The sequence below is a fragment of the Perna viridis genome, chromosome 5, assembly GCF_037379345.1.
Source record: "Perna viridis isolate PV_CMFRI_1.1 ecotype Kerala chromosome 5, ASM3737934v1, whole genome shotgun sequence".
NCBI lineage: Eukaryota > Metazoa > Mollusca > Bivalvia > Mytilida > Mytilidae > Perna > Perna viridis.
In genome coordinates, this window is record NC_142449.1 from 43,992,021 (window position 1) to 44,006,604 (window position 14,584).

Genomic DNA, 14,584 nt, shown 5'->3' on the forward strand with positions numbered 1-14,584 from the left:
ACTGGGCAAAAAAGGATAGAAATTCATAAAATTGAAATTACATTATGCCTAACCACAGATGATTTCGACCCCCCCCTCTTTTCCAAGAACCAATATTTCCGTCCAATTCGTTTATTTGATTAAAACTCGTTTTTATTTATTATTTTTATTTATTTTCAGTTTCTGAGTCAATTTCTGTTGTTTTTTTTACAATGAATAGGTCCAGAAACTGACAAAATACGAATTTTAATCAAATTAACATAATTGTACAGGGAATATGATATTTCTAAACATTTTGTAGGACTGCAAACACTTTACCCATACTCAGTTAAAATCCCGACTTAAAAACATTATACATCGTTGTTTTCCCAAAAAAGATGGTACACATAGATACAAATATATAGTTCTTGGTAGAGAGTCTTCATACTTTGTAAGAAATAATGCCAAATCATCTTACAAATATACAGAGAAGATGTTTACAAAATGCTGGAATTTTTAATCGACAACATATTTGTCCAGTTTGGTGGACACGTTATTCAACAAACGGTCGGCATTCCAATGGGAACAAACTGTGCTCTTCTACATGCTGACCGATTCCTTCACTCTTATGAGGCTGACTTTCTGATCCGAAAGAAATAATATCGTTTAGCTAGACCCTTTAATTTCAGTTTCCGCTATATAGATGACGTATTATCTTTAAACAATTTTGGGGCTTTTATACATCATATCTATCCCCAAAGAACTTGAGATAAAGGATACTACAGACACTGTGAAGTCAGCCTCATATCTGGACCTACAATTAGAAATCGACGGTAAAGGAGAACTATTTGCCAAACTTTACGACAAACGTGATGACTTCATTCAGAATTGTCAACTTTCCAGTTTCATCTGTGGCAACATCCCTTCGGCACCTGCGTATGGAGTGTTCATATCACAACTCATACGTTATGCCAGAGCTTGCCGAAACTACGTAGACTTTTTGTATCGCACTAGAATTCTGACGAATAGGCTTCTGGAAGAGGGTTATATGTTGCTACAAGATTGAAGTCATCACTACAGAAGTTTTGTGGTCGTCATCATGAACTCGTGGATCGTTACGGTGTATCCATCTGCGCCATGAAAACTGATCTGTTCAACGTGTCATAGTTTTCCTTTCCTCTTTCTTCTACCTCGGACTTGACTTTTTATGAACAACTCGGCAGGTGTTTCTACAAAAGCAGAGGGCGCTTACACTACCGGTGCACCTGGTCCATGCTCCCAGTTTTTAGTGGAATCCGAGTTGCTCATTTGCTTTTGTCACTTTGTATGTATGATTTTAGTTACTTTATGTTCTTTGTTGTGTATGTTTTCCATGTCTGGTTTTTGTCCCAGGATGACATTCTAGATCATTCTATACGCACTAAGTTCACACGCACACGAGTCATGTTAGACATTCATCTTAGACATTAGTCTGCTTTTTTAACAAGTGCGTTTGACTTTTTCTTTGCTTATTTTATTTTCTGTAAACATGCATTTCAAAACATGTTTCTTATTAAAAATATCGAATTTTATAATGTGTAAAAGGGTCGACTCTTGAGGGGACGAACTGACAATTTCGTACCCCATCCGGAAGTTTACATCGGTGAAATGGAAACGAGAGATGTATTTTCTTTCTCGATTGTTTTGCTAATGTTTTCTATAGGTAACGGGGTATTTTGATGTTAAAATGACACTCAATTATTTAACATGTACATAACCGTAATAAAACCACCATCAGGGGTCGTATATCTGTGATTGTTAAAAGATAAAACAATGTGACGATGACTCAACCAATATTACCTCCTGCCATTAAATTTCCTCACCATATAAATCAGACAAATCAAAGCAAACAAAACAGATATTGAATATGATAATTGTGATGGCTTAATGTTTCCAATTTTGTCAGTATTTACACATTGATGCATTGTACTGACTTACCAGAGATTGTCCAAACAAAAAGAAACCTCTAGTCTCGAATCCTAAAGGCAGTGGCTCCTCGTCCAAGCATTCGTGGATGGGGATCCTCTTCAGGCTAATTGTCCACATATAGGGTTTGTGTCAAAAACATGTGGAATCATGCCAGAAATGTCGATTCGTTACGGAAATGTTGTCGAACTTATCCGCAAAATTAATGTACAAATATTAATGTCATCGCAAACTGTGTTCAAATTTAATAAACTGAACAGTTTTCTGTTTGTGTTATGTGCTAGTTTGTTTGCATAAAACTGGTGGGAGCAAGTCCCTGTGCTTGAAAATGGATGGATTTTATGTTGGTCAGTCACAGAACAAGTCACACAATTTATGATGACTGGTGCCGAAGTGGATGCATGTTTAAAAATAATCAGTTAAATCTTGGCCAAAAATATCAAATATCCCACATATTAAAAAATGCATGAAATGTTCTTAAAATTTTGGTTTCTACAAGAAGGACCAGTGCGAATGGATATGCTTCAAATCTGCCGTCTGGAATGGCAGCATTTTGGTCTGACTGAATTGCCTGACATGCAACAGAACAATCGTTCTTGATGTGCAAACTTAGTTTAAAGTAGTCTTCCAAGTTTGTTAAATGTATGTTTTGTATTAATTCTAAAAGAATTTTAATTGTTATTTGTTACTTCAGTTACGATTTAAATTGTATTTGTATCATTTTGTGATTATATATTTGTATAAATGAATTTCTCACAATTTCCACATTACTAACGTGAATGAACCAATTCCATCATTATTCCGTGTGTTATAGAATCAAATCGGACGTGTGGATGATTAGCCTGTAGAGGCTCCCCGTCCAAGAATGCGTGGACGAGCAGCCACTGCCAATCCTAAAATTTAATCAATTTAATCAACCGTCTTTTACTTCCTTATGAACTTCAAAAAAAATGTTTTATCATCATCAAAAGCTGGATGAAATGAAGTAAAAAACTTCTAATTTACCCATAAATTTGCAGACAATGCACATGAACCAATATAAAACTTTACAAAAATAATTACAAGCACAAGTTAATGGATGGGAGACTGATACTATGATTCTGTATATAACACTTGACTATAGAAGTAAAGAATATTCTTGGACTGACCTGACTTTAGTATTTTTCAAGTTTTGTGGCTTTGGGGCCTGTATTTAATATAAAATACATAGTACCAATTACCAAATTTTTACAAAAACAGACAATTTAATACCCAGCCTCTGCTCAAGATTTTTTTTAAAGACAACTTTCCATGAAAATTGAAGTTGTAAAAATCACTTTCCCTATTCATATTGCACATTCCCTGATTTTGTTTTAGAAAATAACTTAAATCAAAGTTTGTGAAATCCCAGTACAACTCTTTTGTTGTCTGTTGAATTATTCACCATTTCCAAGCTGAAACTTTTTTGGGTTAATTTATTTTCTTACAAAATCAAGATAATAGCTTTTCTCAATGTCTAAATGATTATGGAATCACTTTCTGTTTCCGATTCCAAGTTTTTTTTATTTTTCTTTCTGAACTGTCGTGACTCTTGGTTCCTGGAATGGAAAACACCCTAAAGCAATCTGGTTCTTGATGTTGACACGAGTTTACATACATATAATTTTATCTCTAGGTGGTCAGTTTATTATATCAAAAAGTAAGCCCAATGACTCATTTTGACCAAAAAAAAAGACATTTGAATAGCCGGCAAGGCAAACACTTTTTAAAATAAACCTTTCTCTGATACATTTATTACTTTCCCATGGGTAGGTCATACTCGCAAATGCACTTTCCCATATGTAAATTCTACTTTCAACCGATGACGGGAAACAGGAATCCTAGAGCCTTGTCATGAATATAAGTAACAATATACAATATGTGTACTATATTTTTGCATTTTAACAGATACCTTTTCTTATATACACAATTTATTTGGGTTTCTTCAGTGCAACTTAGTTTTTTTCAAAGTCATGTTTAATTTGCTCTTTGATCTTTAACTGATATATATTTATAAAATCTATCGGATACATGTGTATGGTATATGAATTTTGGTCTTGGAGACTGACAAAATGAAGGAAAATGAATTTTTCTGACAAAATTTCCAGAAACTTAAATTGAGAGAGAGAGAGTTACATTTTTAATGATTTTTATATTGTACTTTAAGTTATGTTTTGCAGGATATGGCAATAGAATAAGTAACAAGACTTACATAGAAATCCAAGGAAAGGCCTGTTTTAGACGTATGAATGGGACTCATCAGATAGGATGCTCATGTAAGTATCATTACCATTGTTCTAGGAGTTTTGAAAATTTAAGGTTTCCATGGAAGAGCTCAGAATGAAAACTAGCTTTCAACAGCAAGCTATTTTTGAAAATTAAAAAGCTCTTTCAGAAATTCAGTTTTCTAAATGCCAAAAGGAAATTGGAATCTTGTTCATAACTTTCCATCACCAAAATTTTTCCTGTAATTGGTGAGGAAAAAAATGGTTCTATTTTTAGCACATTTCTTGAACAGAGAAAAAAATCTCTTACTTAGCACAGTTCCATACAAAGGTTAAAACAAGTCGTGGGGGCGGGGCACATAATTTTTTCCAAATTGTGATTTAATTTGCTTGTTTAAGTGTTCATTAAAAAAGATTAAAATAATAGCAAACAGTAGTCTGATATACAATGTACCAATTGTTAAACTTTTTAAGTTTCAGGTCTCACTAACCACTTGCAATGTTTCCATAACTTTACGTGTCAAAAAAGTAATTTTCAAAGTTTCACTGTGAATTTCCAGGACAAATGACATCTTGAAGTTGCATACCATTGCAAAGCTTGGCAAAATAAGGCTTTTTGAAATCATTATATTAATGGTATGATGATCGTAGAAGTTTTTCACAAAATTTACTTGAATAGGTAATACTGAAAATCCACATTTTTACCTTTTATGCTTACTAACACTACTAGTGACAGCATGGCGGCAAATTACTCACACATGTAAACAATTTTCATGTATTTTTGTAGTAAATTACAAATATATTTTAAAGTGCACATTCTCAGCTTAATTTTATCTACTTTTGATCAACATACACTTTTATTATGCACTTACAATGCATAGATCAAGGTTTTTGTGTGTTTTGGTACTACATGTACATAGAGGGGTGGGCATTTGAATTGATGATGGTACATTTGTATTAAAGTGAAACCTGAAAACATGTCTGAGTTATTTTCCATTACAACATTTTGCTGTAGTCTTTTCTTTGTACTTAATAAAATACACTGTTAAAAAGACACACAATGAAAGGAAATCCATTCCAATCATGTTCCATACAAATTTTACTTTTATTTGGAATGGTTTATGTGCTTAACATCCAAAGTTATAAGCAGTTACATGTAAATAGAAAATGTTTATTATAAGAACCTAACTGTCTGTTTTTTAGCTGAAACTAAAGGGAATGTAGGAATTCTCCATCATATCACAAGTGAAAATGACACTGATTGGCTGTTGACAAAGGCTCCCAATGCTCCATACATTGTTATGCTGAATTCTTTATGGTTTAACATGTAAGTTGTTTTACACAGTGAAATCTGTCTAAACAAAACCCAGAGTAAACCAAAAAATCTAAATCTGAATCACTTGCTCTCTGTTTATTGGTACACAGCCACATATCAGTAAACAGTAAACATGAGAATGTTTTTTTTACATTAGTTTGCCGTTAAAAGTATCTTGCATACATTTTAGAGCTGAGAAAACAAAATGCTTACCTAAAATGGAATTGTAATATTTCAATCCATGACGGATTTGGTTTAGATAGATTTCACTGTACATTTATTTGTGTTTTTTCAAGATAGGTTTAGAGTTTTTCATAGATAGTCAAGTCCTGATTCATGTAATTCTTGTAACTGACTGAGATATTTTATGAAACAACTATGGCTTGTTGAAATTTGAAAAGAAAAAAGAAAAGCCCTGTGCAGGTCTGGGTGTCAAAAGAATAGGCCTGCAGCAGCGCTAAGCTTGTCATAAAAGGTGACTAAATATTGCTCAGAACCCTAGCCAGGGGCTAGGGCACTCTGCCCACAGAGCAACTGGGTTGTGTGCCCCAGGTGGTGGAATGGGGTAACCCTGACATGTTACATGCTGGGATTGTCAGGCCAAAATACGGAAAACCTGACCGCAAACCATAGTTGTGCAACATGTTGGGAAAGATGCCACACTCCTCGCATGTTAAAGAACCCGTCTGTGGTATTCTCCCAGAGTAGGAACCATATGGCTCCGTCACAAGAGGCTAAATTGCCTGACCCTACCCATCTCTCCCTATTTCCAGTGGCAATCAAAATTTGTCTACCCCATTTTCTTTGTATCCCATCCCACATTTTATTTCATCATCATTTCATGTTCCTTTGATCATCCATTTCATGTTCATCACCTGAATATAGCTGATATATTGCTGCTCGGACGTTAAACCCCAACAATCAATCAGTGAAATATGAAAATCTACTGTAAAAGCAGAAATTTTCGTAGTGGATTTCATTTCGTTTATTTCGTCGGTAAAACAAATCAACGAAAATAAATCCCCATAAATTTATCTGCAAATACTTATTTTAAATAAAACATGATTCTAAATTAAAATGTACTTATTCTTAATCAAACACATGTACATAAAATCAGAAGTTCAAATGCATCTGTAATTTACTTCACCTATGTGTGCAGTAGAGCATGTAATTCTTTCTCATTGCAGTGATTTCATAAAGAAATTGAAGAACTCAGGGAAGGTTAATGGAATTGTTGTTATACATGTATTAAAGAATGAGACATTGACACCATTTCCTCCAGATGGCTTCTCTCCTGATAAGACATGCCCAAATGATGGATATGGTAAGTTTATTTACACAGTGATCTGTGCTTAAGGGTGTTCACTAGTCATGTTCAGCCATTTTTGTTAGATTTTCTGACTCCTCTGGTTTTATCCATTTCATAGCATTTATATTTTTTTGCAGATTGACCCCCACTTTTCTTTTCATAATTTCATTAAACACACCTTAAAATGTTATTTGGAAAGTTTTTATGAAATCCTTGTTTGTTGAAAATCTAGAGAAATCCTTTTCTCTCCAAAATTTCAAAATTGTTAATGTCCCAAAAACGAGCACACTGGCCTATCTGTGTTCTCTGCTTGTATTGCTCTAACATCAAAGATCTTAAAAAAGTTCACAACCGTTTGAAATCCTTGTTAATCTTAAATAGAGCAGCAAACCTCATTAAGGTTCTTTCCGTCAGCAAACCTCATTAAGGTTCTTTCCGTTATGAAAAGCAAAAGGACTGAAGTGTAAATAAAAGAGGTCGTATTCATAGACAAAAACATGTTCAAGAGCATATTTACTGACTCACAACAAGAAAGACAAAAATTAAAATACACAGAGACAACATTCACAAAACTCACTAAAAATTGTGAATGAGAATTTTAATTTCAGAGAAAAAATTGTCCACTTGAAAAATTTTTCTGATTTACATAGGAAAGTCTTGCGTGAAGTTTATGAACAACCTTCCCACATCAGAAATCACACACACCCTAAAGTCAAACATATACATGTATATGTAGAAATTCAAGCAGAATTTGATTGATTGTTGGGGTTTAACGTCTGAGCAGCAATATTTCAGCTATATTCAGAGAATTTAAAAAATCTGTATGTTTCTCTTTTTTCAGGACTATATAATAATGACCCACAGTATAAACATTGTAAGCAGGTAACATGGAATTCAGTTGGTGAAAGTTTAATGTTTGAAGATTTCCACAGATTCCCCATCTTTGCTGTCATTAACCAGACAGAAGTTGAAATTATGGTTGATGTATGTATTAACAAGTTGAGAACATTATTTTTACTCATGTTATCTCCCTTTATTTTACCCCATCACACAAAGTGGCAAGGTATTATGTGATGCCTCTCAAATAATTTTGTGTCCATTTGTCAGTCCCCTAAATGTTTCAAGATGATAACTTGAGACCGAATCAATGAAAAAATCTTAGTACAGTTGTTTAGTGACATGAAGTATAGGTTAAGAGCAATTTTCAGTCAAATCCAAAATATTGTTTTCGAGTTGAGCCTTTTTGAAACATTTTACCATCCCCATTTTGCAAAATTATATGGCTGGGATCACTTAATGTCTGACATACAGCTGACAGATTTCTCAGCTGGAGTAGGGGATGCTACCATGAGAAACTGGTGGTAAAAATGCCACTAGACTAACAGCTGATTCATAATTATTGTCATACTCATTTTTGTTACACATTTAGATGATACATTAATTATTGCTAACAAGCACTTAGAAAGATACTTAATTTTTTATATGGTTACCACATGTATGTAGAGGCTCAAATATGTGCGGTTTTAGGTCTGGGAAACATCCACCTTTTTTCATAAAAAGTGTTTTGAGGACTCTTGGTTCTCAAGTGGGCCATTCTGATTTGAAACTCAGAAAAGTTTAGGATCTTTCACTGTAGAAATTTAAACCAGCAACATCCGATCAGCCTGATTGGGGAACTTGCACATTTAGACATTTAGAGTTAATTATTGTTTGCTACATAAAGAAATAGTTCTGAATCACCTTTTCAATTGAAAAATGAATTATGTCTTTCCAATTTTATTAATCTAGATATGCTTTAACTAGTTTACACCATACTTCTGACCACATGTTATATGCCTTTCTTTTTAGCACTTTTATATCTACTTGTTGCCTTGGATTTTTAGCATCCTGCACAGTTTTTGTTGATGTTGCTTCCCTATTCACGTGTTCATTCCAATCTAAGATAGCTAGATTAGTCCGTAGTACATAAACGTGCTGGGAAAAGTTTATCCTTTTGTCATGATACTGCAATATAGCATTGTTGAAGCTTTCAACATAATAACTGTCCATGCAGTGAATATAATCTACAGGTGATTTATACACTTGAGTGTTCATTAACGCTCGTCCAAGTAACATTTCTGCCTTTGGATCAGAAATCACATTTTTTTATGGCTCATACTTCAGTTCTGTTTTACATTTTGATAATTCACTGCAGTGTTCATGATTATTTTTATAATGTTCTACAATATTCAGTATACTTAATTTAAGTTTTGTAGGATCTTGATTACAACTTTTCATTGCCCACTAAATGTGAGTCTTGATACTGGCACTTTTATCTGCTAACTCGGGATGCCAAGTTTGTCCCTCTTTGTACTTTGGCCCTGTGCAAATTGATTTAATTTCCTTTGCAATGTTTTTTGTTGCATGCCAAGTATCATTTGTAGATTTAGTATCCATTCCATTGCTCCTTATGAATTTGTTCACACTTGTATTTCTGTCATGACAATGAACACGGATTTTTACTTCATACTCATCATGTAAATTGTTAAAATACTCGTATATTCTTTCTGTTTCAATCAGTTCGTGTTTCTGTGCACTCTGACAATCAACTTTAGAAATAGTTTCGACATGTAACACTTTGTGAGTTCTAGAACCAAGACATACAACATCAGTAAACGTGGAGTTCTTCCTAGTTCCATGCCTAGCATCAGTAACAATGTCAATGCCCTCTTGAAGTTCTTCATAGGAAGCAATTTCTTCGAGAAGTGCTGTTTTACATGACTCATTTACTAAACCTTCTACCACTGGTGAATATTTTTGAAATATTCCATTTAGGGTAATTTCGCCAATACATCCAATATTTGAGGCCTGACAGAATCTTGAATACTGGTTTGATAAAATACCAGAGACATAAAATCCATGGCGGCATGAGCCATCCGAAGGTTACAAAGAAATTTGTCACCAAGGTAGGATGAAGAAGACCAAAGTAGATCATGTTGTTTGTCTTCACATCTAAGTTTGCAAACTCCAACATGTCCTTTTATATCAGTTGATTTGACAAATAAATTGCTCTTGCAGATTTTCCCGTGTTACTCTCTGAATGAGGTTTTCTATAGACTTTTCACCAGTTATAAAAAGCTGTTGTTGGGATGCATCAATATCACAAGCTGTAAACGAACAGTCTAAAAATGGAACATCCTCCTCATCATTTTGGTTCTCAGGGTCCAACTTTTGTGTTAGTTTATTTCTCATATAAAACGAAAATACTTCTAAAAGCACGTCTTTATTTGTTGTTCTATTAGGATTTCCACCACCCGTGGCACACTTGATGTCATTGGCCATTTTATATATATGGTCTTTTTCATCAATCGATTCACATGTAAAATTAATTTTTCCATCAATAGGTTTTGCTTTATCTTTTCTGGCAATATTTCTCTTCTTGACACTTTCAAAATTATCTTTTGCATATTTCCTTTTTTCTGGTCGTTGATTATTTTCATTATTTATATTAATATTCTGAAGAGGTAGTGCTTCCATGATGATACATTTATTTTCATTTATTCAAAATTTCCCTCCAAACTGTGACATTTACAAATTTCCCACTAAAACATGGGGCCATCAAGGAATTTATAGTAATGCATTTTATTTATATTAATCAATGTATTTTGTCAGGATCATCATTACCTTTTGAAACATTTTATTATTGACAGGTATATCCTCCTATCTGATTGATTGTTGCAATGTTTTGAGGATTTGGATAATGATTAAAAAAATCTCTATCCTTCTATAACCTCGTTGTCAAAGGTCATGCATTTTTGTTTCATTAGAGAGAATGATAGGTTTTAATTAAATTGCCTAAGAATAAAAAAAAATAATCTGCCGAGAAAATAAAGTTTTACGAACAATGATAAATAAATTGACACGTGGTAATCTTTGGTCAACAAGTAATTCATAGTAAATTTTACAGACACTTTTACCCACAGAATAACCCCAAAATGCCCATAAAGTTGATTCTGACCCACTTCAGTAAATGATGACACTTAAACTTTGTAAAAGTCAGTGAAAATGGAAAATCTGCAGAATGCAAGTGTGCTTTCTTTGGCTGTTACTGAAGAACAAAGATTAGCTATACAAGCTTTTTTCAATCACAATAATTGGGATTTTAATGAAGTTAATCAGATGACAAATTGCTGAATCGAGGAACCAGCTGAAAACACCAACAGAAATGAGTCTGAAGAACAACAAGTTGACCTGCAAACTTTTGAAAGTGGGCCAAACCATCAGGAAGACATTCAGCATGAAGTAGATTGGGATATGTGTTGGGAATGTTTTTGTACTCCATGTGTAACTATAAACAGGCAAAGTTGGCTAGGTGAAGGGCAAAGGGCTCACATTAGAAATAATGCTATTAGGAAAACCAAATACAAACTATTTTGGAGAATGATGCAGAATAGAGGAGGTAGGAGTCATGAGCAGTATCTCAGAAAAAAAGTCGTCTTCTTAATAGAGATAGAGTAGATGACTCAGTAGTGGTTGTGAGGAGAGAGGTTATGCCTATCTGTGTTTTAAATCTTGTGAGAGAACTTTATCCAAATTCTAAGTTAAAGCCATACATGGGGCACAGATGGTTTTGAAAATTGCTATAGTGTTAAATATGAAACTCTGTTATTTAGATCGACTTTTCACTTGCAGTATATTAGAATAGATTGATTTTTGTGTAACAACTTATTTGCTGACATATTATATTCTTTGGATATGTGTTAATGGATTTTGATATCAGTATTAATTTGTTGGAATAAGGCGAAAATTACATGTACTGCTAACAAGGTACGCGAAGCATGCCTGTAAACACTAACTTGCATGTGCATTTGTTTACAAACAAAAACAGCTGATACCAAACTCCTCCTACTAAATTCAAAATCTGTACAAAATTGTGTCCTCTCCAGATTTTGCAAATGTAATTTCTCTAGGAATATTGATCAAATAGGAAATATGTTTCACAATTTGTTTATTGTTAAGGTAGAAACATTTGAGACAAAGATTGTCAATAAAATCTGCTTCTAGCTCATGATATTCTAAAATTATATTCTCTGATCTTAACCCTGCCAGTTTCAATAAGATTTTTGAAAAGCAAGGGATGCAACCCTTATATACCCAGGCTGCTGCTTTAATTTGAACCCCTGACTGAATATTGTGCATTTAATTTTAAATGAAATATTCTGGTATTGCCAGACCAAACCTCTGATATTACTCTTTTCCTCAGTATATGTAATTAAAAAATGGCATTTTTACCTGACATGTCCATTAGTCTGGTGGTATTTTGTTTTAACTGAATTATATTGGATGTCTATTTGTCCAGAAAAAGGCCTAACATTTATTATTCCTGCAATTGTATTTGCAAAATGTTTTTTTCATATTCTTATTACATTTCAGTGCTATGAAAAATATAATAAACCTTTAGCAGATGGTAGTGTGAGGGAATATCCCTTGTGTGCTGTAGAGCTCAAAGATGCTATGTCTGGGGCTAAAGACTCTCGTACATGCTATCGTAGGACGCAGGTTCCTACAAATCTAAATCCAGACACATATTGTGATCCATTGGGAGATGATAATGTCATAGCAACAATCAAAGCAGTCCCAAATAATGAACCCTATCCTTCTAAATCTGTGATTGTAGCGGCAGCAAGGGTTTGTATTTCCCAACAGCAAATTTTTTTCACACATTATTTTCATGCACATGATTTTTATGAATTGAGCAAATATTGTAAAAAAAGAGCTCAAATAAAATTTGTATTAAAAGTGAATTTCACGAGAAAATCGCACAAAATTTGTTTAATACATTTTATTTATAAAAAAAATTGTCAACTCTTGATACACATACTTTTAAAACATGTATGAGATGTATCCTTTAATACATTTTTTTCTTTTTTCTCTCAATTTAGCTGGATTCATTTTCAATGTTTGAGAATATATATCCAAGTGCTGATAACCATGTGACAGGCATTGTGGGACTGCTTGCTGCTGCTGAGGCCTTGGCAAAGTTCAAAGATGACATTTTCAATAGAACTGATGCTAAAGATGTTTTGTTTGCATTTTTTCAAGGGGTAAGATAGTCTTATAGTTTACCCCTACTTTAAAGTTTAAGGGTCAGTCCCTGTAAGAATCAGGCAGTAGTTGAGACATGATATGAAAAAACCCATCACTTTAATAGTGTAATTTGACTATTTGCACCATCAGAATCAAGGAAAACAGACAAGATTTTCTACATCATGCTGGACCATTGAGTTACAATTTCATTGAAATGCACTGAAAATGAACATTTCAAGGGCAGATACTGTAAATGTACTAATTTCGCGGTGTTCTAATTTTCGCTATTTTCGCGATAGACAGAAAACCGCGAAAAATAATACCCAAGAAATTGATTTTATTACCATTTAACAATCAACATTTTCTGAAACCACAAAAATGGATACCCACGAATATGTTTACTTGACAGAATTTGCAAAAATTAATACATTTACAGTATCAAAAACCTCATTGTTCTATGATTCTATTGAAAATTTTCTGTACAAAACTCTTCTCCTCTGAAACTACTTGACTGGTTAGAACTAAACTTGGTATAAGTGTTCCTTGGGCTATCCTGCATAGAACTGTCTTGGGGATTTTTTATTTATCGAAAAACATGGCCGCTGTTACTAAAAATAGAACATAGGGGTCAGACAGTAGTTTTCCACATATATCTCCAAAACCGTTAGGTTTAGCTAAATTCTGACATAGGTAAAAATGTTCAGCATGATGAGATCTATCTCTTTTCAAGTTTTGGTTTTAATCTGTTAAGCCATGTTGGAGTTATTGCCCTTTTTCAACAATTTTTGCTATTTTTAATGTTATTTCTTTCAAAAATCTTCTCCTCTGACACTACTTGACCAATTGAAACCAAATTTGGTATGAATGTTTCTTTGGGTATCCTGCATTGAAGTGATGTGGGGATTTTTGAAGTTAATGAAAAACATGGCCGTCATTACTAAAAATAGTACATAGGGGTCAGACATTATATTCATTGAATATATCTCAAAAACTGTTAAGTTTGCCTAAATTCTGACTGGATAAAAGTTTTCAGCATGGTGAGATCTATCTCTCGTCAAATTTTGGTTTTTATCCGTTTAGCCATGTTGGATTTATTGCCCTTTTTAAACAATTTTTGCTATTTTTAATGTTATTTCTTTCAAAAATCTTCTCCTCTGACACTACTTGACCAATTGAAGCCGAACTTGGTATGAATGTTCCTTGTGATATCCTGCATAGTACTGATGTGGGGATTTTTGATCCATCAAAAAACATGGCCCCCATTACTAAAAATAGAACATAGGGGTCAGATGGCAGTTTTTGCAAATAACTCAAAAACCGTTGCCTTTAGCAAATTTTTGGCTGGGTAATATTGTTTAGCATCATGAGACGGACCTATGCCGAAATTTTCAAAATGATTGGTCAACTGATGTAGGAGTTACAGCCCCAGAAACAGTTTTTTTTGTATTTTCACATGTGCAACTTTGAAAATCTTCTCCTCAAAATCCATTGCACAGAATTCAATGAAAGTTGGCATATATGTTCCTTAGGGTATCCCACACAAATTGACCGTCGAGAATGTTGATTCATGAAAAAGCATGGTCGACATTACTAAAAATAGAACATAGGGGTCAGATGGCAGTTTTTTGCAAATAACCCAAAAACCGTTGCCTTTACCAAATTTCTGGCATGGGTAAAATTGTGAAGCATTATGAGAAGGACCTATGCCGAAATTTTCAAAACCATTCA

General features: G+C 33.7%; 1 protein-coding gene across 2 annotated transcripts in view; it reads left to right on the forward strand.

The window, feature by feature from the left end:
• Positions 1-1,572: 1,572 nt before the first annotated feature.
• Positions 1,573-14,584, forward strand: part of LOC148617850 (nicastrin-like) — a 29,203-nt gene continuing 16,191 nt past the window's right edge. For both annotated transcript variants that reach the window (XM_088585449.1, XM_088585450.1), the window contains exons 1-7: positions 1,573-1,660; positions 4,122-4,217; positions 5,370-5,493; positions 6,669-6,805; positions 7,632-7,774; positions 12,203-12,457; positions 12,712-12,873. In XM_088585449.1, coding sequence (XP_088441575.1) covers positions 1,606-1,660; positions 4,122-4,217; positions 5,370-5,493; positions 6,669-6,805; positions 7,632-7,774; positions 12,203-12,457; positions 12,712-12,873 — 972 coding nt within the window. In that variant the 5' untranslated portion in view covers positions 1,573-1,605. The remainder of the gene's footprint in view (positions 1,661-4,121; positions 4,218-5,369; positions 5,494-6,668; positions 6,806-7,631; positions 7,775-12,202; positions 12,458-12,711; positions 12,874-14,584) is intronic.